Source organism: Ailuropoda melanoleuca, chromosome 10 (genome assembly GCF_002007445.2).
Source record: "Ailuropoda melanoleuca isolate Jingjing chromosome 10, ASM200744v2, whole genome shotgun sequence".
Lineage (NCBI taxonomy): Eukaryota > Metazoa > Chordata > Mammalia > Carnivora > Ursidae > Ailuropoda > Ailuropoda melanoleuca.
In genome coordinates, this window is record NC_048227.1 from 37,933,341 (window position 1) to 37,958,153 (window position 24,813).

The window sequence follows — 24,813 nt, forward strand, 5'->3', positions numbered from 1 at the left end:
CCATCACTCTGGCTTCTTCACCCATGGCTGCGGGGGACAGCATTTTAATCCCTTTCCTTGGGCTCCTCTGGGTCCAAGCCTGTCCTCACTCAAGCTGGCCACCTGGCCACCGCCCTGGCCCTCCTTCCCTGTTGGCTCCCTGCCCTCTGAGGGCCCCGGGCAGGCAGCACGTGGGTGCCCGTTTCTCAGGTGGGTAAACTGAGTCCGTGCCTTCCCTGGTGTGCCCGCCAGGGGTAACCAGCCAGGACCTCGGAAGCTGCTTCCACCCATCTGACACCACGTCCGGGACTGGCAACGTGCATCTCGCAGACCCGAGCTTCAGACGCTCCAAATAAAGGACGGTTTGGTTGGGGACGCTTGGGGGCTTCATGCAAACGAGGCTCCACTCGGGCTGTTTTGTAACGAAACAGGGAGCAGCCTCGCCCACACTCCGGATCTGCCGCGCCCGCTGCCGCCCACAGACCCTGCGGAATTAGCTCGCAAATGGGAGGAACAGGTGACGGGCGCCTGCTCTGGGGATGTCAGCCCTCCGATCTCACACCCGAGGTGTGTGAAGCAGGAGGCGGGGGCGAGGGCCCCGAGACCCCATTGCAAATTAAGATGTACTTTGTCTCCTTTCCAAAGCTGTGTCCCTGCTTTGCAAGAAAATGACTTTCCTGCCAGATGGGAGCAGGACGCCCACCTCCCCACAGCTCCCGCGCTGCACACGTTCCTGGAGCTTTGAGAACCCTCTCAGCCTCAGGCAGGCCTGTGACATCCATTTCCCTAGGCGGGTGGGTGGGTGGGGCTGGGGCTAGGGAAGGAAATACTCCAGCCAGCACTTCCTGCTCAGGTCGCCTGCGGTCCCTGCCGCTCCTGCCTGGCCAGGCCATCACGGTGGCAGGACCTCAGCCAGTCTTGGCGTCCAGTGCCCGCCCCTGCCACCTGGGCCAGCTCCCAAGGGGGCCTGAGGGACCTTCCTGGGCTCAGGGATGGCCTGAGCATCCCAGTGTGCCCGCTGCCCTCCTGGGGGCGGGTGTCCAGCCAGAGTCCAGAGCCTCCTGTCAGCCTCAGGACCAGCCAAGAACGCTTCCTCTGTGGGCATGGCCAGGGCGCTCTTGCAGCTGGCTGCAAGCTGACGGGGCCGGGGCACCTCCTGCGTGACCAGTGGGGAGACAGTGCCCAGGAGGCAGTCCCCTTCTGACTGGCTGACATGGCTAGGGCCCCCCTTCCACTTCTCCGAGAGAGCCAGACTCCCTGCACTGTTCAGAGGGCAGACAGGTGTGGGGATCCTTGCTCCTGCAGCAGAGCCTGGCCCATCCCACCGCCCAGGACCTTGGCCCACTTTGTCCCCTTCCCAGGACTTGGCCTGGGGTCCCAGCCAGTGGGGTGACTGCAGGGAAACACAGACCTGTCAGGCCGTGTCCCCTTGTGTGTTAAATAGGGCACATGTGGGGGCCAGCCAGCAAGCCTCTGAGCCTTGCTGAGGTCACACCGGCTGAAAAGGAGCCGGCTGGGACGTCCTCCTTCCCCAGCATGGCGTCAGGGTCAGCCCGGCCCCCACCCCTCCTGCATACCGTCTGCCCCAAACCCAGATGCTGGGGTGCTGGAGGGAGCCCTTGATGAGTGGACGACTTCCCCAGGTCCTGGGACTTAGATCTCCTCTTTGTAACCGCGCTCCCCTAGGGGGACGTTTCCCCCCCGAGGGATTTGGGCTGGCTGTGAGTGGGGTCTCACAAAGTGTTCCAGGTGCCCAAGAAGGAACTAAAGGCTGGCGTTTGGGGGAATTGTGGCCGTTGCCCTGTTTCATCCCACCTGCTGAATAGGGAAGAATGCTCTGGAATGTGGAGACCCCCGGGGCTGAGGACAGACATCTAGGGATGTGGATTTCCATATGGCAGATCAGCATAACTCTGGACTGATGCTGGAAGAAATCTCCCAGAAATGTTTTTCTCACTGCTCTGCCTTAAAAAACAAAATCAAAACCAAGCAAAATCCGAACTGCGTTACGTAAGTGGGATCTTGCGGGACATCCTCTGTCTGCGGGAAGCTCCATGTTGCCTCCACACCCCCTCACTGTCGAGGTGGGTCCCCTTGTGAGAACGATCATCATTCATTTATTTACGTCAAGGGCGTGAGGAAGGTTCCTGGTCTTCAGTCTACAAAGAACATTCTGGTCTAAGGAGAGCATGAGTGTGCCTTGTGGCTGGGTGTGCACACACCTGGGAGGGGAATGGCCGGCTCCTGGGTCACCTGTGCGTCGGCTTTAGGTGGGACTGCTGTTTTGAAACGGTTCTGAAGGATGAGGCCCATTGCTCATGTCCTCTCCGGGTACCAATGCTCTCCGGTGACCCTAGCAGGTGCCGTGCCTTATGTCGGAGAGCTCGGCACACCCTAGCTGCTTCTTGGCGACTGAAGGTCCCATTCGTCAGCCTTAGCCACTGTCCTAAATGCAAGATGCCCCCGAGCTTCCTTCTGTCTGCGTGGCTTTAGTTCTTTGGGGGAGGTGACACTTCACCTCTGGAGGAGGCAGGCCCTGGGGCACCTTCATTCACTCATGGGTCTGTCTGCCCAGCAGACAGTCACGGAGCCTCTGGCCGTGTCCAGGATGGCCCAGGTCGTGGGTGACAGTCATGCATGGTCACGGCCCCTGACTGTGGAGCTCATGAGGCTGCCCAGGGGCTTGCTGCCCATGTTGGGACGGGACCGCCCGCCGCCCCCTGCTCCCCACCCGCACTGGACAGGCATGAGCAGCGTGGAATGCTCCACACCTGTTTACTAGGAAGACCACCGTCCCGAAGCTCCCAGGACACATGACTCCCAGGGCTAAAATTGGAAATGCCCAGGAAAACAGGGTGAGTTGGGCACCCTGCCACTCCCTAAGCTCTGGGACGCAGAGCTGTGAGGGGCTACCCTGGGTCCCAGCCCAGCGGCTCTGCCTGGCCGGGGCATGGCTCAGACCTGCCCTCAGTGCTGCCGCTCACTCAGGACCAGAGAGAAAAGGACTCCCGGGGGCTGAATGAAGGGGCAAAGCATGATGCTGTTTCCCGGGACCAGCACTGGACGAGAGCAGGGCTGAGAGCCCCCTGCTCAGGGATGAGACTCTGTAGAAACACCTCAGGGGACACAGCTTCCCCAGGAAGCCTCCCCATCAGCTTGTGTGGCAGGCTGGGTCCCTGTGTGGGTTCCTACAGTCCCCTGAACTTGTTCTAGGGAATCCTTCACTGCTGGACCGAGAGAAGGCAGGGCCACATCAGTCTTCTTCTTTAAAGCCCAGTACCTGCTGTATGATGGCCACTGGATGGGTGGATGGATGGATGGATGGATGGACGGACAGATGCATGGATGGATGGATGGACAGATGGATGATGGATGGATGGACGGACAGATGCATGGATGGATGGATGGACGGATGGATGGATGGATGGATGGATGCATGGATGATGGATGGATGGACGGACAGATGGATGGATGGACGGACAGATGCATGGATGGATGGATGGATGGATGCATGGATGGATGGATGGATGGTTGGATGGATGGACAGATGCATGGATGGATGGATGGATGGTTGGATGGATGGACAGATGCATGGATGGATGGATGAATGGACGGACGAATGGTTAGAGGAGGCACAGATGGACAGATGGAAGGATAGATACAGAGCAGGTTGCCCTGGCTGCAGGCTAATTCTGCTGAGGTGTGAGCCTTGTCACTTGAACTCAACAATGTTGGGTGGTGCATACTGAGTGGCTGCTTCTAACCAAACCCTCTAAAGCACATACCCACAGCATCTCCCGTGTTCCTGAGAACCGTCTCTGGGGAGGCGTGCAATTGTTCTCATTTGACAGATGGACCACTGAAGCCAGAGAGGCCGTGCACCCTGGGAAGTCCAAGCTCCAGACACGGGGCCCTATGCTTCGGAGTAGACTCGGACCCTGACTTGACACCCTCTCCCTTTTCAGGAAAAGGTGGACTACTCAGGTTGCTAGTGCCAGAGTCCCCCAGGTCCTCTGGCCACCTTCATCCCTTCCTCCCCCGTTAGGGACCGAGTTCCTAAGGGGACTTGAGTGACCTCAAGAAGTGGGGAGAAGGGGAGGCACCCCCTCTTCAGGTGTGATGCCCAGGGTGTCATGGCCTGCCTTAGTCTCACACGCGTCTGAGAGGGGACACACACACAACCATCAGACACTAAGTTGCAAAGGCAACGACAGCACTTCCTAGCGGTGTGTGGACGCCCCACCATCTGACAGACACTTGTCACGGGGACACAGGTGTGGTCTCTGCTTCATGCAGCCTGACTGGGGTGCAACCAGGGGCAACCAGCCCCCACCCTCCGTCGGTATGAGAGGCTGTCCTCTGGTCTCAGTGGCCCAGGAACAGCCCTGGCACACAGCCTTGCTGCCCAGCCCGTGTTCAAGTCCTGGAACAAGGACCAGAGCCTCTCACCCTCATCATCTGTCAGTCAGGGCTCCCTCCAGAATCTCATGCAGGCAAAGGAGAGGGTGCTGTGCTCTGTGGGCGGGCCTGGTTATATCTCCTGTCCCTGAACATCCAGCAAGGGAAGGGCTGTTGACTGACTAACTGACAAACGTCGCTCTTTCTCTGACGTTCCCTTCACTCCTGGAGCTGTCTGGGATTTCTCCCCCTCCGTCCCACAAGGCACCCGGAGACGACACCCAGACGGGGATCGGACCTACTGCAAAGCAGCAGGAAACCCAAGTGTAGATTCCAGCCAGTTTCAAGTCCAGCCCCCGGGGCGCAGTGGGTCAGGGACAGGAGGTGCTGAACCCCCACCCCGTGGGCAGGAGCCGTGGGCATTGGGACCCCCGATGAGCTCTTACTTCACAGACTCTCCACCACCCCCCAACCCCCCAAGGAGCTCAAATTTTCTGGGTGGGAGAGCCGGATCTGTGGGTGGCACTTTTTTCCTGGTGACGGCTGAATAACCATGACAGCAGCTCAGGGGGGCGGAGCCGGGCTCTGGGAAGAGCTTCTGGGTCTCCCCCTCTTTCCTCTCCCCTCCTTCTCCTCCCCCCACACTTGCCTTCTACGTCTCATCTCACAGTGGGGGGAGCACCCCCATGCCAGCCTCTGTCCCCCCTCCTCAGCCAGGAGGTAGACTCCGGGGGCCAGAAGACCCATCCCAAAGTCCCTTTGCATCCAAATATTTACCGCGGTGTCTGCACACCAAAATTAATATACCAGTTCTGTCTGCGGTTCCCACTGCCCGCTTTGCCTGTGGGGGTCAGGCCAGCCCCGGCCGCCCTGGCGGGCCACAGCACCAGCGCCCACAAAGCCCGCACAGAGGCCGGCTGGTCGTGCATACAAAGCACCCGGCCCGGCCATTATCATTCCGGAGCCGAAACCCACCCCGGCGCACATCTCATCGGTCATTCAGCAACCCTTAATGACTTGTCAGTTCCTTGCCCTGCCATTTTCTGTCTAATTAATTCTTTTATTGCGCACCGGATAAAGAAAGACAAAGGCCTCCCCGGCAATAATGATTCATTAAAATGCAGCGCCTTCGCCACGGCTCTTGGCCCCGCACCAGCCCGGCTGCTCTGCTCCGCAGCACGGCTGCCCGCCCGCACTCCCGCGGGGCCGCGCGCCCCTTAACCCTTTGCAGCCCCGCAGGCCTGGCAACGGGCTGCACCCCGCCCCGCCTTGGCCTCAGGGGAGCTGGTAAGTGGAGCTCCCGCAGGCGCCCACGCAGCTCTGGGACAGGGAGCTGGTGAGTGGAGCTCCCACAGGCGCCCACGCGGCTCTGGGAAGAATCCGGACCTGATTTGGGCGCGGAGCCCCGCGAAGTGTCCTGCACTTTCCCACGGCAGCCTCAGCAGGACTAAATTCTGGCCCCGGCCCCCTGGAGAAGGCGGGGGCTGCTGGGGGTGCGTTTGCCACACACAGGACACCCCCCCACCCCGCCCCCCGGGCGGCCCAGGGTGGGTGAGGACGCAGGGAGGGTGAGCCGAGCCCTGCAAGGCTGAGGAGGACTGGGGAACGGAGTGAAGGCCCCGGGGCTCTAGGGACAAGTGCACCCATGGACAGGGAGGGAAGGCACCTGTCACGTGTGTCTGTCACATGTCCCAACCTCAGTGAGGTGGCCCCGTCCCATGGTCGTGGGAGGAAAGTGAGGCACACAGAGATCACTGGCAGGGGGCAAGCCTGGCCTGCCTTCCTCCGGTGGGGAGGGGTTGCTAAAACACCCCCTATGCAGCAGGAGGGATCCCAGACACAGAGGCTGGGAGTGGTGCCCCCTATTCCCCAGGCTTCTGAATGTACGTTCTCTGCCTGGTTTACTTTTAATTTTCTTACGGACAAACGCACCTTACGGTGCCTGTGACCAAACTGAAGTACTGTGCGCTCAGAGGCGGGGCGTGCTAACCGACCGGCGGCGTTCTCAGGCATCTCTGGGTCACAGCCATGTCCTAATCTCACTGAGCACCCCTAGCACCACGGCGGGGTCATTGCCATCTTACTGTTGGGAAAGCTGAGGCTGCACGGGAACCAGGTGCCCCGAAGCCAGCAGGGAAGGCAGGAGACAGGGAACCCCTCAGAGCCCGGCTCCCACTCTTCCTGGAGAGAAATGGGCTGGGGGTGGGCCATGCCGGGCTCTCAGCCCCAGGAGGGTCCTCACAGGAGGGCAGGGCCACGTCCCTGGTGTGTCTCCCCCTGCAGCTCCTTCCCTTCTCAACTCTTCTCCTTGGAAGGCTCCTGCGACTTCCAGGGAGCCCCGGGGCTCCACAGTCCCATCCTGGGAGGGAGTGGTCTGCACATCTGCTCCCTCCAGACACGGGGACCCCCAAGCAGGCAGGCTGTGGCCGAGAGTGAGACAGAGAAGCAGGAGGTGTGAGGACGTGAGGTCTCTGAAACACGGACAGAACCATGACCCTCCTCTTTTTCCCCTGACTCCCTCTTCTTGGGGAGGCAACAAGGGGACTGGGATGGGTCCCTGCACCTTGCAGTCACGCCCTGCCTGGAGGCCATCCCCCCTTGCCTGCAGCGGCCAGCTCAGCCTCCAAAGTGCCCTCAGGGGCTGGGGCTGCAGGGCAGGCTGTGGGGAGCAGGGTCCTGAGGGGCGGTGGGGCTGAGCCCAGCAGGAAGAAGCAGACGCCCGGGCCCAGGGAGCAGTTACGCGTCTCCTTCCCTTGGGAACGATTCTGGGCCCCTGTGCCTGGTGGCAGCAGCCCCATCTCCCTTGTCTTGGGGGTCCACACTGGCCCCAGGGGTGGGAGTAGGGGATCTCGCACCACTGGCTCCGTGGCCCTGAGACCCGGTCCTGGCCAGCACAGTTTTCCCTGCAGCCTGGTGGAATGTGTCCCAGGAGGACGTCCACACAGGATGGTGAGGACTTGTCTAGTGTCCAGTGGCCGTCAGTCACCACCCACAAACCCATCACAGCAGCCCTGATGTGTGGCTCATAGCCCCTGCCGACCTGGTCCGCCAGAGACCGTATCCACAAAGATCCTCTGTGCAGGGCCGGCCTGGAGGCCCTGGGCCAAACACTGGGGAGGAAGCGTTGGGGACCATGCAGCAGGCCACGTCCCTGAGTCTGACACCTGCCCTGGGTGCTGTCCCCCCAAAATGGCCAAAAGTCGAGGCAGGCAGGGTGGAGGTGGAGTATGCCCCCGGGACAGGTCTGTGAGTGGGCCTCCACCCCCCCACCGGCCCACCCCGGCAGCTGCTCAGAGGACACGGGGCCCTCCCCAGAGCTGACAGCCACGCCAGCCATGAACTCACAGTCAAACAGAAAATCCACTCCTGAAAGCTGATATCGTCCCCGGAAGAGCGACTGTGCACAGGACCAGGACAGGCTTTCCCAATCTAGCAGAGTCTGGGTCATAAACGCTGTTTCCCCTTTGTCTCTGAATAGGGCATTCTGTTCAGCTGAGATCAGAGGCAATGAGCTCCACTCCGGGGAAGGAAATGAAAAATGAGGAACTTTTCCCGCCAGCTCCTCAGGATGGGCCGATGAAACGCTCTCAGTGAGAACAGAGCTCTTGACAAGCTTGGACAACTGCCCCCTTGGACTTGGGCAAGGTGGGGCAAGGCCAGCCTTGTGAATAATGTTGTCTGCTGGGAGCTCCCTGGAAAAACCCTCACAAGCCTGAGGACCAAGGCAGTCCCTGGGACCCCTCCCAGCTGCCCTGACCCCCTGAGGGATCCACCTCAGTCACCTCCCTACAACGCCACTGGAGACCCGGCGTTTGGAGACAGAGGCCCCATGACTCCAATGCCTGAGAATGTTCCAATGGGGAGGCCACCGGCCCGGCCCCCCCCCCCCCCGNGGGGTCGGAGTCGGGGGCAGGGGGAGGGTGGCTGTCCTCGCTCTCCCTGGAACTCCATGAGCTCAGAGGGAGGAAACCAACAGGAGGCTGGCCTGGGCTGGGACCCAGGGCCATAGGGGCCTTCGCACCAGTCAGGTTGGTGGGAAGAGAAGGGCCGGGCCCCCGGGAGTTAACACGCAGGAGCCCCTCCAAGTGCAAACAAAAGTGGCAGAGGCTCCCGCCCCCAGGGAACCTGGCAAGGCCTGATCAATCCTGGAGCGGCAAAGGGGCGGCCTCACCCCCTCCATCCGGGAGCTGGATGCAGGGGGTTTCCTTGCTTTGCAGTGTCCGTGTGACAGCCTGGAGGGCCATATGGACCTGGACAGCCCTTGGCTGGACACAGGACGTGCTGGACTGGCTCCACACAGGCATCCATGAGCCTGGCTTGCAGCCCCCCTCCCAGACCCCGCCTCGCCCGGGAGGCTTGGCACGCCCCAGACCTCACGAACCCTTGTAAATCCGGGCAGCTCTTCCCAACACTACTCTTGGCAGGCCCAGGACATCGCTCTCCAGCGTGGGGTGAGGTACGCGCCCTGGATCGCAGCCACACAGGCGGCTGGCAGACAAGGGGACAGGGTGGGTGCCCCCCTACCCAGGCCACCCCATTAGAATCGCAGAGCCAGTGGCTTAGAGGATCTGGGTTCTCATGAGAAGCCCGATCTTCCTCTCGGCCCCAGACACAGATGGCCCAGGTGTGTCTCCAGGGCCCGGCGGCCAGTGCGCCCAGCCCGGTGAAGTCCCGGAACCGGCTGCGTGTGCCGGGGAGGCCCCGCCAGGGGGTGAGGCTGCCCCTTGCTTGCTGTCGCTCCCCACAAGTGTTTCTCCCTAGAAACAGTCCGCCAACCAGACAATCCCGCCTGGTGTCTGCAGGGAGGCGTTCACCCAGCTCCCAGCTTGGCTCTGCGCCAGCGCCCGAAAAATGCCGTCAGCCACCCAGAGACCGGCTCTGGGATTTGCCTGGGAGGAAACCATGGCCCCGGATCTGGACCCGTTTTGCCTACTGAATAGGCCCCAGGGGGAGGAAGACTGGTGGGGCAGTCGGCGTCCCGGGGCCTCTGAGATTTGTTCAAATCCAGACACAGCCCCTGGGGGCAGGGGCCTGGTTGCGCCCTCATGGGACTCCGGGTGCCCACATCCTCGGAGGAGGGCCCGGGCTGACCCCACTCCTGCCTCGGCCGAGGCCCTTCCTAACGAGACCCCAGGCGTACAGAAAGCAACACACAAAACGCAGCCCATGTAGATAAAAAGCATTTTTTTTTAATTTTATCAAATTGGTCTGTACAAAAGTTAGCGTTGCTTGGTCAGAAAGTAGCAGAACACAGCAGGTAGTGACGGCGGAAGGCCGGACTCCACGCGGAACAGAGTCGGCATAAAAATGAGTTTGCTGTAGTTCCCTCCCCCACCCCCAGAAAGAGATAAGCAAAAAACAAAAAAACAAAAATGAAAACAAAAAACATTTTTTTTCTTCTAGAAAAAGGTAGGAAAAAGTAGAAAAAGTAAAAAGAAGCGAGTTCTCAGACGTCTTTAAATGTACAAAGTTTAAAGGCACAAGTTTCCATGAAGTCGGAGTTATCGGTGCTCAGCACAAAGCGGAAGCAGGTACGCGTCGATCAGGATTACTCACCTAAAACTAAGACTAAACACTTTAGTGGGCAAGGCTTTAGTTTCACAGCTTGTAGGTGGCGTTGGGTTCCTAAGAGCCGGATTCACGTGCTTCTGCAACCACCCCATCCCAGGAAATCCCCGTCCACTACTGGGCACAGCTGTGGGCGGGGACGGACCTCAGCGACACCCCTGCCTTCCACACCTCGGCCGAACGCTCGCTGGTGCCAGGGCCTCCACCTGGTCAGAGACACTACAAGGCAAATCCCTTCTCCTCCCTCGGGGTCCCGGCCACCTCCCCGGGGGCCTGGAGCTCGGCTGGGGGCACCCCACCTGTCCTCCAGGCCCTCGAGTTCAGCAGCCCGGCCTCCGTCTTGTCTTAAATTCTACTCTCTGCAATTACTTCATTAATTAAAGATAAAATAATACAGAACATAAATACATTTCAACAGCTTCCAAAACAAATCGAACCTGTTTAAGCTTCAAAAATAAAAATTAAAAAAATAAAATAAAAAGAGAGAAGTGTTAGTCGCAGCCAAACCTTGCCCAGGAAGAGCCTTAACGGCAGGGAGCACCTCAGACCTGACGGGCTGGTCCCAAGAGGGGCTCCCAGCAGACACGCTTCCACCGGGCTGTGGCCGTCTCCGGACCGCCGTCCCCTGGAGTTCTCCGCACCAGGCCGGCAGGGACCTTGGAGCACAGGCAGCTGGAGACCCCACACCTCTTCCCTCCTCTCTGTCTTGTGTTGTGGCTGCTCGGTGTCCTCTGAGAAGCAAAACCACGGCGTTGATGTCGGCAGGGAAGAGGGCCTGATGGCTGTCCTTGGTTCCGCAAAGACAGCGCGGGAAGAGGGCTCTGTTGGCGGAAGGGAGCGTGGAGATCTGGAAGCCACGGGGTCGGTTACAAAGCATGGCTCCCCGGTGCGCTTCAGCGGGCCCTGATGGAGCGGCCACCTCTCCCTCTGCTGGCGCACCCATTCTGGAAGACCTGAGGCTCTGTCTTTGCTGAGATCAAGGTTCTCCCTCATGGACTCCAGTCCCCTCCCCGGGCCACAGTGCCCTCAGGGTCTGGTCAGCGTAGTGTACACGGGCTGGTCCCAGTTGCCGGGCGGGCTGTGGGCAGGCGGCACGGAGAGGCCGCTGAGCAGGGGCGAGGCGTAGGGCCGACGAGAAGGGTGGAAGTAAGGGCACTGGTAGAGGCTGGATGGGCAGCCGGGGTATGGACTGTAGTAGCTGGGGGCCTGCAGGTCAGTGTAGTCGCACTGCGCGCTGGTGAAGGAGCTGGCGGCCGCGGCGGGGGCGGCCGTGGTGACGCTGGCCTGGCCGCTGTAGGAACCGTAGTCGGCGCGGCCCGGAGAACTGTGCGACTGGTCACCGTAGTGGCTGGGGCTCAGCTGCTCCGTCTTGATGTGCGGCCGCGGGGGGCCCGCCTCGGTGGGCGACGCGGAGGCCGATGGGGCTCCCTTGTGGGCCCACACGGGGGATGCCCCGATGCCGGCCGCCCCCGAGTGTGAGTAGGAGGCAGCCCCATAGGAGCTGGCGGCGGGCTGCCCTGGCTCCGTGGGCAGGGCCGAGTGGCCGTTGAGGGGCAGGTACTGGTCGAACTCGTGCACGTCGAAGGTGTCCATGTTGCCGATGACCTCGCTGCTCAGCTCCGAGATGTCCACGTTGCTGAAGTCGATGTTCTGGCGTCCGCTGTCCGCCAGGCGGCGGCCTTCCAGCTTCAGCTCCGGCTTGCCCCCGTGGTGCAGGTCCGTCTTGGGGGTGGTGGGCGGGGTGGGTGGCCCGTGGGTCTGCCCTGGGGACAGAGCACATTTCAGGGATGAATGCCCTTTCTGTGGGGGGCCGGCCGGGCTGGCGACGTGCACCCGGGAGGAACACCAGCCCGCTAACTGCCACAGGTAGAAATCAACGGCTTTTTGTTTCTGTACGTTTCCCAGAAATTCCAGCAGAGCCAGACCCAGACCTCACTCCTTGGCCGAGGAAGTTCCGTTAAGCGCTGTTCTGCAGGAAGAGCTGGGGCCGTGGAGGCCCCACCGTGAAGACCAAGGTGGGGGAAAACAGAGGAAGTGCCCAGCCCCCTGCACATGACCACAACGTGATCCACACAAAACGTATTCTCCCCGAGGCTCACCGTTCCCACCAGCTTGACCGAGACTGCTCGGCTGGCCGGGATTCTCCCATCTGTCTGATCCTAGAGCTGGGCTGCTCACCACCATGCCAGGGGCGGGAGTGCTGGGTCAGCACCAGCAGCAAGGCCAGGGGAAGCAGAAACGCCTTCAGGCAGGGCAGACCACACCCACGTCACCGTGCGGGACCAAGGCAAGGCTGTGAGAGCCTCCGTGCTCCAAGGGGCCAAGCAGACCCTCCTCCCTGCATGCCTCGGGGAACACGTGATCGTCTCAAAGCCACCTTCCCTGGGAGTGAACCCCGGCTCCCCACCCCCACTACTCATCTCAGCGCACGCCGGAACCCCCACTTCTCCTGCTGGGGCAGGCACATGCTGTGGGGCCCCAGGAGCCCACCTGTGTGGTCGCTGTGGTGGTGTGAGTCACCCAGGCCCGCATCGGCCTTGTACACAGCACTGCCGGGGTGGGGGCCCAGCTCGGCCCCTGAGTCAGAGTCGCCTTGGCCTGTTTTCACGCTCTTCCTGCGGCGTGGCTGGTACTTGTAATCCGGGTGGTCCTTCTTGTGCTGGACACGCAGCCGCTCCGCCTCCTCCACGAAGGGGCGCTTCTCACTCTCACTCAGCAAGCTGCAGCACCAAGGGAAGAAGTGGGATGGCCATGGGGGAGGGCCTCACCAACCTCGACACTTACTGGGGGCACCCTCAGCGGGCACCAGGCAGGCGCTTCCCTCTCTGGGGACAGGAGGCTCAGACCAAGGAGGATTTCTGGTGAGGTCTGTTCTCATTAGGGTCAAAGGAACATGCTAGAACAAGCCCCAAACCTTTCCATCTCCATCATCCTTACTTCCCTTTGCCCTGAGCCTGTGTAAGTCCCCTCCCTTTGGGGCTTTCTAAGGCGGGGGGGGGGGGGGGGGAAGAACCCAGCAGNAGCAGAGAACACACTGGGGATAAAGCGAGGCTTCCTGGGAATGAGCAGGGATTCCATGGGCATCTGGGCTTCCTAGACCTCCAAGAACACAGAGGACAGATGCACAAACTCCCAGTGCCCACTCACGGGGAGAGGAGCAGGAAATGGCAGCCAGTGCCCCGAACCCAAAGCCGTCCATTTTAAACCCAAGTAGAACACATTTGCTGGGGACGGGCAGTTCTCAGCAGCAAGTGACGCTGCTGCTGTCCTACTTTCTGCAGACATGTCCAGCTTCGCCATGCCCAAGTATGCACAAAGCCTGTGCTGGACCCCCCTGCATCCCTCGTCCCTCCCTGCAGAGGGGTGCAGGGGTGGCAGAGGAGGGAGAAGCTGTGGGGAACGTGCCCACTGAACTGACATGCACCCCCTCCATCTGCCTTGACTTCCCCCACACGGTGGTCAGAGTGGAAGGGAGTCCTTTCCAAAGAGGGGCACCTCCGTTGAGCACCTCATTGCCTGATACTGTGTCCTGCTTCCAGACAGAAGCCACCTTTCCTCGGGGAGGGACAGGTCCAGACCCTGGGGCCACTCACAGGTGGGGTCCCCATCCTCAGCCTTCAGCAGACCGTTAGCGACCGAGGGAGTGTGCTAGGGGTTGCATACTCCCCCGGCAGCCCTCTATGACCTAGACCACCTGAGCATCCTGGGCGCACTCTCTCAGGCCAAAGGGGGGTTTTCCACTAGGGCTCGCCCTGGGAACAGCCACTGGGAGCAGAGCGGAGGCTGGGCGCAGGGCCACCTCCCGGGCCCCTGCGTACCCCCCCGGACCCACTCGCAGCCCGCCCGCGCGGCTGGGGCCGCGTCCCTGTCCCTGTCCCGGGGACAGTGCACTCACCGCCACAGTTTGCCCAGCGTCTTGCTGAGCTCGGCGTTGTGCAGGTGCGGGTACTGATCGGCCAGCTTGCGGCGTGCCGCCTGCGCCCACACCATGAAAGCGTTCATGGGCCGCTTCACGTGAGGCTTGGCCTTCAGCGCGCCGCCGCCGCCCCCGCGCACCGGCATGGGCACCAGGCTCCAGTCATAGCCCTTGAGCACCTGCGACACGGCGTCGCGGATGCAGGCCGGGAAGCGTTCGTCCGCCGCCTCAGCCGCGTCGCCCCGGCCGCCGCCCCCCGCGCCCGCCGCGCGGCCCAGGCCCTCGGAACCGCAGACCGACCCCGGCCCTCCCGCTGCCGCTGCCGCCGCCGCCGCCGAAGCTCCGTCCCGGCTGAGGACCCGCAACAAGTTTCTTTAAGCTGCGGCCGCGAGGCCCCGCCCCCTGCCCGGCTCCCCATTGGCCCGCGCGCGCCCCGTTGCCCCCGGGGGCGGAGCCTGGCCGGCCGCCCCTCCCCCACCCGAAGAAAGTGCAGCGGTTCCCTCTGCGCCCCCGCGCGCCCCGCCCGGCGCCGCCCCAAGCCTCGGGCCCCTTTTCCATTCCGGGCGGGGAGGGAAAGGGGTCGGAGACCCGGGAGCGCGGGGCGCGTCGCGGCTCCCGTGGGTCGCGCCCTTGGCCCCGTCGTCCAGCCCAGAGAAGCCCGCTCCGCGTGGAGGCGGGTCCTCCAGGGCCTCCCCCACAGCCGGTCCTGGGCCCCGACGTCTCGCCCGCAACCCAGAGGCGCCGGGGTCCACTGCTGCCAGCCTGCAGCCCAGGGGAGGGTTGGCTCGGCCGTGTAGCCTCAAAGCCCGGGCTCCCCGCCCGCAGGGCCAGCGCGCCGGGCAAGACCCTCCAGCGCGCCCTGAGTTTGCGCGCCTCGCACGTCCAGGTAAAGCGCGCCCAAGGGCCGCCGCTCGGAGCCGGGCGATCCCAGGTCCCCCGCCCAGGCCGGGTATGAGCTGGGAAAGCGCGGGCGGGGGAGCGGCCCCAGGAGCCGGCAGCCGAGGGAGGCGGGAGCGCTGGGCAGGGACTGGGCTGACCCTAGCTGCGGAGTCCCTGGGGCCGCCCGGCGGATGGCGTGGCCGGACGCGGGGGCCTAGGGCCTTCCGGGCCTGACCCGGGGAGGGGGGTGGGAGCGCTGAGGCCGTCCGGCTGGGCGGTCCTGGGTGGTCCGGCGAAGGTGCTGACCGCCCCGGGCGCCCTCAGTGGAGGAGGTAGGCGCGCCAGCCTGGAGGGAAGGGGGCGGCTCGGGGCAGCGGGGTCGGAGAGGGGACATTTCTCCGGAGGCTAGCGCCGGGCCCCGGCTCCGAGTCCCCGCCCGAGGCCGCCCCCGCGAGTTGGCCTGGGGCCTGGCAGTCCCCGAGGGCGGCTCAGATTCTTTCGCCAAACCCGCCGGGAGGCGACGGACCGGCCGCCCAGAGCCTCGCCACAGCCCCTCGGGTGGCCGAATGGGAACACGTGCGGCTGCGAGCTGTGGCCCCCGCGCCCTGGGTGACCCTAGGCAAGCGCGCCCAATTCCCCCAGCCATGCGCCCCTCCTCGGAGTCATGGACGCCTGGCCCTGTGGCTGCCGCAGCGAAGGAGCGATGCCGCAGGAGGAGCTGGTCTGCTACCAGAAAACTCCAAATTGAAAGTCGGTGGGTGGGGCAAAAGCGTCTCCTGGGTGCTGGCATACCAACTCAGCGGCCACCAGCGTGCCCCCAGCTGCCCAGCACAGGCCTCCTGGCCCGCCCTCGCAACCGGGGTGTGGGTTCTGTAGTTTGCACTTGGGCCTTGGAGCCCTGTCCATCCCGGCTGCCCTTCTAGGGATGAAGCCTTCACCTCAGGGACACTGGGGGCTGCCCCGGGATCCCACATCCTTGCATTGGAAACATGCTGGCGCCTCTGTGGGGACACCTCAGGGCCCGAGGGTGGAGCCCAGATTTCCTGTCACCTGCAGGTGACCCCAACGCACAGGATGGGCAGGCACAGGATGGGCTCTGCCGCTTGCCCTGCATCAGAGAACCTGATAGTCTGCCTTATGGGAAAGTTGGGGGAGGGGCTGCTGTCTAAGGTGAACAGGCCTGGTGGGGGAGCCCTGGAGGGCAGACGTGTAGCCTCTGGGGACCTCTGTGCTCTTGTCTCCTGTCCTGTGGCTGGTCTCCCTTGGCTCTGTCACCTGCCAGGGAGCATCCTTACCTGCTGGTCCGTGGCGGCCTGCCCTCGCAGGTCCTGCCCTCCACTTGGGGTCCCCTCTCTGCGCTTGGACGACTCAGGAAGGGCCCAAGTGGGGGTTGCCTGAGGGCAGCCATCGATCTTACTGGCCCATGGGGACCCAGGCAAGTGTAAGCAAGAGGAAGGTTGGGGTTGGCCGACCTGGACCCCCCAGAAAAAAGTCCCACCCCTCCCTGCACCCAGTGTACCATTGGGCGCCAGGTCCGGCTTTTCATGAAGCGCTCTGCTGTGCCAAGGAGCGTGAAGCAGGGGCTGCACGGAGGGCATCAGGTACGGCAGCCTTGCCCCGCCCCCCACACGCGGTCGTGGGCAGGGGAGTCCCGTGCCAAACCCAGGTCACACAGTGGTGTGGCATGGGTGGTCCTAGGCCCCACCCTCAGCTCCACGGGGCTGCAGTGACCGCCGGGGGATTGGTAGGGGTGCTGGTGGGCCACGCATGACGTGTATGTGCAGCCCATGCCTCCTAGGGGATGGGTGGGGAGGAGCAAATCCTGCCAGGCCTGGACTCAGGCTGGCTGAGGGCGTGTGTGTGCACTTCCGCACGAGACAGCATCCAGGTGCGGGCTCACCAGCCCAGGGCGGGCTGCAGACACATAGGGTGGCACCCAGCAGTGCCCCACAGCCTCCTGGCCTTCTGGAAGGCCTGTATACCTGCCAGCGTGTGTCCAGCCTCCTCCTCCGTTAGTGCTGACCTCAGTCCATGTCCTCAACTGCTAGGCAGGCCCTGACTGGGTACCTGGGTGTAGCCTTCAGAGAAGGGGGTGGCCACGGTTGGTTCCTGTGTTCACCAGTATTGATGAGGCGTCTGTTTCGTGCCAGGGGCTTTAGTGGGCAAACACCAGGGAGCTGCGACACTCACCACGGCGGAGGGGGTGTGCGTGTCTGGGAAGGGGTATTTTGAGGAGGTGAAATTAAGCTGAGACCTGAAGCTTCCAACTGCTTGGAAAGAGGGAAGGTCATTCCCTCAATAGTGGGGAGGAGAGGTGGGGGGGAAACATGTGCAAAGACCCTGAGGCAGCAGAGAGCACAGGGTATCCGAGAAAGCGTGAAGCTACAGTGATTTAAAAATTGAGGGATAGCCCTTTGAACCTCCTCTCAGTCCACCTCCTGGCTTCCCCCACTTAGCTCTTCCTTCCTGCCCCCACCCACCCCAATCCACATGACCTTACCTTCACCCAGTGGCCTTTGCGGTCTCAGGGAGGTGATCTGATGAGCCAAGTGTGGACCATATCCCTGCCCCTGGGGCCTAGGAAGGCCGATGACAATGAGGATTCTAGACCCACACCCCTGGCAGAGGCTCCAAGGGCACCTGTGAAGAAGGAAGTATGGACCGGCAAGCACCCCATGTGCCTATGAGCCCTGGCCGGTCCAGGCCCGGAGGGTTCCAGGGAAGCCTTTTCTAAGCGGAAGACCTCCAACCTTCCCACCCATTGGCTTCTAGGGAGGCTCAGGAAGCCTGTGCCCGCCCCCTGTGTGTGCGCACGTGTGTGTGTGAGTGCACGTGTATGTGCACGTGCCTGTGTGTGCATGTGTGTAGCCCTGTGCATGCAGTGGGCACTAGAGAGGCTGAGTAGTAAGGAAGGGCTGCTGAGGGCTGCGAGCTGCCGTGGAGGAGGGCATCGTGCTCTCATTCCCTGCATCGCCCTGCTGGTCTCTCTGTCCACCCTCTGCCTGGCCCTCATCTTGGACAGCCAGGGAGGCCACATCCGTAGTTTGTATGGTGTTTCAGAGAAAGGCAGTGGGGCGGGACCACATGGGCCCTTGAGCCCCAGGGATGGCATGTCCCCTGTGTGTCTGCAGCCGTGACCTGGGCCTCTCCGCGAGCCAGCCCGAGGCAGTTGGCATCACATCCTGGGAACCCCGGCTCAGTCTCAGAGATTAATTGGTGCTTTTAATTACCGGCTGGTCTGCAGAAACCGAAAGTCCAAGACAAAGATGAGCCATCAGCTCGGAGCAGTGGCTCTGTAAAGACAGCCTCGTCCTGCCCCGCTGGGTCTCCGGAGAGAGAGGTGAGGGGGCTCACAGGGGCGCCAGGAGTCCAGTGTCCCTCAGTGACAGACTATCAGGGCTCCAGGCCAAGCTTTTTGTTGAAACACCCCTCCCCGACTTAGCTTGCCAGCTGGCGTGGAAGTTCTGGTTTGGGTCAAAGCCCTCCCCTTGGTTGGGCTGGTGTCCACTTGGGAGCTGGCTGTGTCTGTTCCCGGCCTTCTGTGCTATGCATGCAGAGGACCCTGGAAGGAAGCTCAGGCCCAGATCCATCCCCCTCCGCCGGCAGCACCGGGTGTGGTGGGCCAGCCTGGGGGGTGCTTGTCCTGAGCGGCTTGCTCCAGAGAGGGGTTGCTGCTCCAAGCTGCTGCATCTTCAGGACGAGGCCCAGCCTCCAGGTAGGGGTGCACGAGCTCCAGGCTCTGTCCCTGCACCTTCTCGCCAACTCTGAAGCCTCCAACGCTGCCCGGGGATGACTGCTGACAGCCCAGTAGGACCCCCTGCTGTGGCCATTCTTTGAAAGAGTTTGGGGAGAGGACAATGCTTAACCCAGAGGGCTGAGCCCCAGTGAACACGGTCTGTCCGGGGACATGTGCAACGCAGATTTGTGGAGAACAGCTGTGGTCTCTGCTCTGGCCTCCGCTCACCCCCTGCTGGTAGTGACCCCCCCCCCTCCCGCCTCCGGCTGTGCCTATCCATCTCTCCTCTCCCCGGCCTGGGCCTGGGGGGCTGACTCCACCAGCAACGTTCACGTCTGGGTGGTATCTTCTGTAGCCAAAGACCGTCCTCAGGCAGGGTCCCAGGGGTCTCCACATGCAGTGTTCCTTGGGGAGAGATGAGCACCAGGCATCCAGGCCAGGCTGTGGGGGAAACCTAGTCTGCTGAGGTCTTAGAGACGTGGGATCTGCCAGTGCTTTCTCTGGACACTTCCATCCCCTAAGCCAATGTGCTTGCAGATGGGCATTATGTAATACCAGGCTCCTAGATCCCTGGGCCCCAGACCCTACCCTCATTCTGGAACCTGGGCTTTGTGGCTACTCTGGGCTCTTGCCCCCTGGACCCCAGTCCCCAGGACCCCTGCCCTTCACCATCGCCTGGGTCCCCCTCCCCCTGCACCAAGCTCCTCTGTGTTCTGGTCACTGGGCTCCTCTGAGAGGCAACAGGGCGAGGAGAGGCTTTCTCAGCCCCCTTGCAGGAGGGGAGCCAGGACATTGGAAGATGACTCTCACTCCAGAAAACAGGCTTTCAAGCCCAAATAGGCTGTGTGAGCTATGTGTGTCCTTCCGAACTTGACTTTCAGAATTAATGAGGCTTCTTGTTCTAGACGTCCAAGTGGGAACCCCTCGGAAGCGGAGCCCCACATCAGTCACGACCGAGAAAGGCAAATGCTAACTTGAAATGAAAATATCAGAAAAATCCTTTCGGAATGAGGGGCCCTGGCTGGCTTTGCACCACGGAAGGTTCCAGAGGCACGGCAGAGCCAACGGCAAATTAAAACACACCCTGTCAAAAGATTTCCGCTGTCTCCCAGGTATTTATTTTTCGGAACTTGGCGAAGGAGGGTTTAATTAAGACACCCTCAGGCGGGAGCCTTGTGCAGAGTGGAAGAGGCTGACGGTTCTTGGGAGTCCGTCAGGACGGCTTGGAGCATGCGGCTCAGGTCAGAGGCAGAAGGCGTGGGCAGCTCCGGGGGCTGCGCAGACCCAGCTTCCCTGGCTGCAAGCCCTCAAGGAGCTCCACCAGCTAAGCGTTCTAATAAAGCGTGAGGAGAGGTGCCTCAGAGTGGTTTGTGGGCTGGGTTGCATGCTGGCCGCCAGCCCCTACCTGCTGCCCTCAGGGTGTGGAGAAGGGTAGCAGGGAGTTGGAGGGATCCCCCAAGAAGGCGCTGGAGTTCTGGAGAGGAGGGTGTTGAGGTCACGGGACCCGATGCCGTCTGTCCCCTGTGGCCCCTTGACTGTGGGTGCGTTACGGGGTTACTCTGGGCAGCAGAGGGGTCCGGAATGCCTGTCCGTTCTGTGGGCTCGCCGTGGGGCCTGTGTGAGCCACCGTGTGCAGGGTGCTGGGCGTGCGGTAGCCCACACCTGATGTTTATTACTTCTCTGTGACTCCTCGTCAGTCCAAGCTAGCAACTTCCAGAGCCCATCCACACTGCTGGGGCCCATCTCCATCTTCAGGGAGAACATCTAATAGGAATGCCAGCTGTTCTTTTCGGGAATGAATTGTCCGCCCTAGTCACTGGGCAGGAGTCATAGGAAGATAAGACACATTGCTGGATGGTGTAAGCACCAGCTCCCCCAGCCTGTGGAGTAAGCAGTTTGGGCCAAATCAGGGGTCTTGGGTGCGGGTGCCTCCTGGAGCCTGGTTGAGACGGGAGCATGGCAGCTGCCAGGGGAGAGGCTGTAAGGAGTGCTGGGGCCTGTGTGCATCTGGAGAGAGGCCCCAGTCATCCCGACGGCCTGCCTTCGTCCTGCTGCCCCCAGACCTCAGCTGACCGTAGAGGCATGCCCGAGCCCAGTGCGGTGGGTAGCAGTGCGGGCCGACACCACGATGTTTGGTTTTAAGGCTGTTTCTTACTCAGCAGTATTGTGGCGACTGGTTACTGACACAGCTCTGCGAGCAGAATTCAGTCTGCAGGCCTCCTGGGTGTGACCCCTGGCCTGGGCAGTTTCCAAAACATCTTCCAGGACAGAATCGCACTCTAAGAGAAAAAAACTGCACCGCACATTCTCTTTCCCCATTGGGCTCTACCACCACGGACTGTAACAGCACTGTGATTTTTTGCTTTCCTCTCTGCCTTGCAATCACGGCTCACCGGCTTGCCGGGCCGCACAGAGCCACATCTCCCTCAGGGGTGCAGGCATGGGAGGCAAGGCGAGGGTGCCAGGAGAGGAGACGGCTGAGCCAAGCAGAACAGCCGTCCGTGAGTCACAGTTCCCGAAAACCAGCAAATGGCCCAGCACCTGCTCACCCACCCCCACCTGCACCTGCCAGCCTTACCCGGGGTCTTGGCCACTGGACAGTCAGGGTGGGACCAGCCCAAAGTGACCACCCCCCAGAAGAAAGTGACAGATGTTAGCACCCGTGGGTTCTGTCCCCCCATCAACTGATGTCAAGACATGAAAAATTGGGGTAAATGAAGGGTGGGCGATTAGGTCGGGCCCAAGCTGGGTTCTTGTGGGTGCCAGAGACAGCTGCAAATGCACGTCAGGGACGATTGCCCTGGGGCAGCAAGGCCTGCCAAGCCAGGGTGCCTGGGGACAGCTGGACGAGGTGCCGACACGGGGCTCATTCCTCCGTGAAGCCGTCCCGCAGCTGCTGGGAGTACCGCCAGCCTGTGGGCCTGTGTGTGCCTCCACTCTGGGACGGCACCGGGAGAGCTGTGGATGGCCCCCTAGGACGGGCCCAGGCGTTCTGGCTTGTCCGTGGGTCCGTGTGACACCAGCCCCAGGCTTGAGCTGACCGGTCATCTCGGGGAAGCCTCCCTTTCTCCCCTCTTGTCCTTTCCTGGGGTCTTTCTCGCTCACTTTGTCCAGGCGGGCCCGGCACCAGTCCCTCTGTAAGCAGCCTGACTTTTTCTCCAGCAGTTTTTGGCTTGAAAACGTAGGTTTAGGAGCCCTGCCTCCCGAGGTTCCTGGTGTGGGGGAAAGGCCGGGAGAGAGAGAGAGGGAGGGAGAGAGACCCCCATGTACCTGGGGCCTGCGGGCACTGAGCCCACAGGGTGAGGAAGCCAGCTTGGTGCCTCCCCAGCACCAGCCTCCCGGCCCTGCAGATGCCTCAGCGTTTACAAAAAGGTTTTGTTTTTAAGTGGAGTGCCTTCTTGGAGCATAGGGTGTACCCATACCTAAATATTATTCAAAGGCTCTTAGATGCTCCCTGATCTAGATGGAGAGGTAAGTTTGGTGTAAATGACATGACCTATTCCAACGGGTAAAAACTGCCTTCTAGGACATTCTGGAACAACATAGGGTATTTTTAAGGTGTTGTGTTTTTTTTTTTTACATTTTAAGTGAAATTCACATGGCATAACATACAAGCGTTTTGAAGTGCACAGATGGGCAGTATTAATCACATTCCCGATGTCACGCGGCCATCACCTCTGTCTGGCTCTGGCATATTTTCGTCACTCCCCGCTCCCAACCCTAGACAATCACCGATCTGCTTTCTGTCTCTGGATTTGTTATCCTGGGCGTGTCATATACATGGAGTCGGGCAACGTGTGGCCTGTGTGTCTGGTTCTCCCACTCAGCGTGACGTTTTTGAGGTGCATCTCTTTTGTAGCAGGTGTCATTTCACTCTTTTTTACGGCTGCGGAATAGACCAGCACACTTTTGATTAAATTCATGTGGAAACAGACAAGCACCGAGCCACTGGCCAGCCTTTCCTTGGCCCATGCCCTGCTCCGTGAGGTCCACTCCCATGTGGGTTCTAGCCCCTCAGACTCACTGCACCTCTGCAGTCAGCTCCCAGGAAGGCGGGTCCTGGAGGAAAGAGAAGAACGTGAGCCCCCAGCAGAACTCTCTGATGGCCTCGCACCCTGGGTAAACCCGGAGAGGGAGCCTGGAGCCCAGCGAGCTGGATTCTGGACAAGGGCCCTTTTCTGCTCTACACAATGCCCCATTGTGCCCTTCTCTAGGGAGAACAATGCAACTTGGGCCAGGGGACGCTGAGGACAAAGGGCCCTTTGTGAGGACTGTCCCCACCTGAAAAGCAGCACCCTGGGTCACACCTGATGGCAGAGCTGTCCCTCCTTGCCTTCTGTCCCCTGAGCACCTCCTGCTTCCGGGTGATGCACAGAAGCTCGAGTGGGCTTGGGCTGAGAGGCGCCGGATTCTCCCTGCTCTCCCCAGATAGCTGAGCAAGCCCATCCCAAGCGCAGCGCCCGGACCCTGGAGAGGAGGTGCAGATTGTAGCTTTGTTGGAAGGACCTGGAAGCATGGACCAGGACTAACTGCCTCCCTGATCCCCAAGGCTGGGAGCCTTCAGGCACATGCCTTCCTGCTGGGGGCTCACCAGGATGCAAAAGATGTTTGTGCCCCCCCCCCACTGCCAATCTTTTCCATGTCCCACATTGCAGTTGGGCTCTGAGAGCTTTTCACCACAAAAAAAGGGGGGGCACTTTTTAGAAACTCACTCTATAAGGTGCACATGTGCTATTATCCCAACAAATGCTGGCGAGGGACAGCTGGATGCTGACGAAGTGTTCTAGAAGTTGCTGGTTTGGCCCAGATTTGGAGGAGTCTCTGTCGAGAGCCACTCCCTGCCCTCACAGAGCTCACACCGCAGGTGGTAAAGATGTAATTAAACAAGACTGATCATTTGACCACACAAGTATCAGTAATAATTTCTACGTCAAAACACTCAGGATATGAAGTCAAAACAAAACACCCAGGACAAACATTTGCAATTTACACACAAGAATAGGATCTTTAATATGTAAAGAGCTGTGAAGAATAAGAAAAACCCACGCCTACCTCAGTGATGTGCTTCCAAGTACCTCACAGTTTGCCCACTAGCCATGAAGGTTCTAATGCCTACTCTGTCCTGCACACCCTTGGTTCTTCTAAGGAGCGCCTACGAGCCCACCCACTTGGCACCACCTCTCCTGAGCCGTGCCTGGGCTGCCCTATTGTCAGAATGCAGAGTTGCTGGTGTTTTCACCAGGGTTCTGCTGGGGTCATTGGTCCGTTAGTTCTTCTTTCCTCTGAATCCTCAGTGCATCACTTTCCCCAGGGGGCTGGGGGTGCAGTCTGGAGAGCTGGTAGGAGTGCTGCCTAAGGGGGCTTTGCTGACCTGAGCTGAAGGATCTGGCTGAAATTCAGGACCCAGCCGCTGATCGTGCTTTCCTTCGCTAGCTGTGTGACTGTCACGCCAACATCCTTCCGGGACAGCGCGGAGATGAGGGCGTGGGAAGGGGACGCCTGAGACACCTGGCCACACACTCTAAGCAGGCAGTGGCAGCCTGGAGGCCCGGGCTAAAGCCACTGCTCCAACCCTTCCTCTGCTGGGATGCGACTCCATACTCCTCAGGGGCACGCAGAGGGAGTGCAGCACCAGCAAGTGTCCTCCGCGGCCCACGCGGCCGCTGACCAGGCCTACCCTGGTCCTGGCCAGACACAAGCTTTCCAACAACTATAGAGTGAGGGTCCAGGAGGGCAGTCGCCTAGGTAGGAAAGTGCGGCGGGAACTTCTGCAACGCAGGCTGACGAAAGAGCGAATGAGCGAACGGGTCAGCCCCTTTCCAGTACATGTGGGTCCTCCCAGGTACCCACCCCTTGCCCTCACTGCTGCAGCTCGCCGTGCGGCCTGCGGGGGGCGCGCGCTCCCCGCCCATGGGCGTGGCCAGCCGGGACGGGACTGGCCTCCCATTCTGGGCGGGGCGTCCGGGCGCGTGGCGCTCCATGCACATGCGTACTGGCGGCCCCGCGATGGCGGCGCCCGAGGAGTCGCTGAGGAGGCGGAAGGCCGGGAATGCGGGCGCCGAGCCTGGGTCTCCGCCGGGGACGGGGCGCGACCCCGTGGGCTGTTCGGCCCGTCTCCGAGCGGGCACTTTCTGGCTGACCAGGATCGTGCTCCTGAGGGCCCTCGCTTTCATTTACTGTGAGTCCGCGGGGCCCGGAGCTCCCGTCACTGTTGCCCCTTCGCACGCGCCCTTGTCCCCGAGAGCGTCCTCCACCCGGGGACAGTCCCCCCCCGACCAAGACGCCCCTCCCCCCTGGACTCTCTGGCCCCCCTCCACCCCAACCCGTCTCCCCTTCC

At 61.5% G+C, this 24,813-nt stretch overlaps 2 protein-coding genes and 1 long non-coding RNA gene across 7 annotated transcripts in view; 2 read left to right on the plus strand and 1 right to left on the minus strand.

Annotated features, from left to right (window-relative positions):
- Positions 1-9,588: 9,588 nt before the first annotated feature.
- SOX8 (SRY-box transcription factor 8) lies at positions 9,589-14,279 on the minus strand. The gene is made up of 4 exons (XM_034669597.1): positions 14,261-14,279; positions 13,841-14,180; positions 12,436-12,665; positions 9,589-11,708 (listed from the first exon to the last, which is right to left on the minus strand). The coding sequence occupies exons 1-4, from the start codon at positions 14,277-14,279 to the stop codon at positions 10,972-10,974; spliced, it is 1,326 nt and encodes a 441-aa protein (XP_034525488.1). The 3' UTR covers positions 9,589-10,971.
- Positions 14,280-14,339: 60 nt separating this feature from the next.
- LOC109489775 lies at positions 14,340-19,818 on the plus strand. Its single transcript, XR_002142891.2, has 3 exons — positions 14,340-14,747; positions 17,872-18,080; positions 19,382-19,818. It is a non-coding gene; the product is annotated as an uncharacterized LOC109489775 (long non-coding RNA).
- A 4,622-nt stretch (positions 19,819-24,440) lies between these two features.
- Positions 24,441-24,813, plus strand: part of LMF1 (lipase maturation factor 1) — an 89,013-nt gene continuing 88,640 nt past the window's right edge. For all 5 annotated transcript variants that reach the window (XM_034670674.1, XM_034670673.1, XM_034670675.1 and 2 more), the window contains exon 1: positions 24,441-24,654. In XM_034670674.1, the coding sequence (XP_034526565.1) occupies positions 24,456-24,654 (199 nt within the window). In that variant the 5' untranslated portion in view covers positions 24,441-24,455. The remainder of the gene's footprint in view (positions 24,655-24,813) is intronic.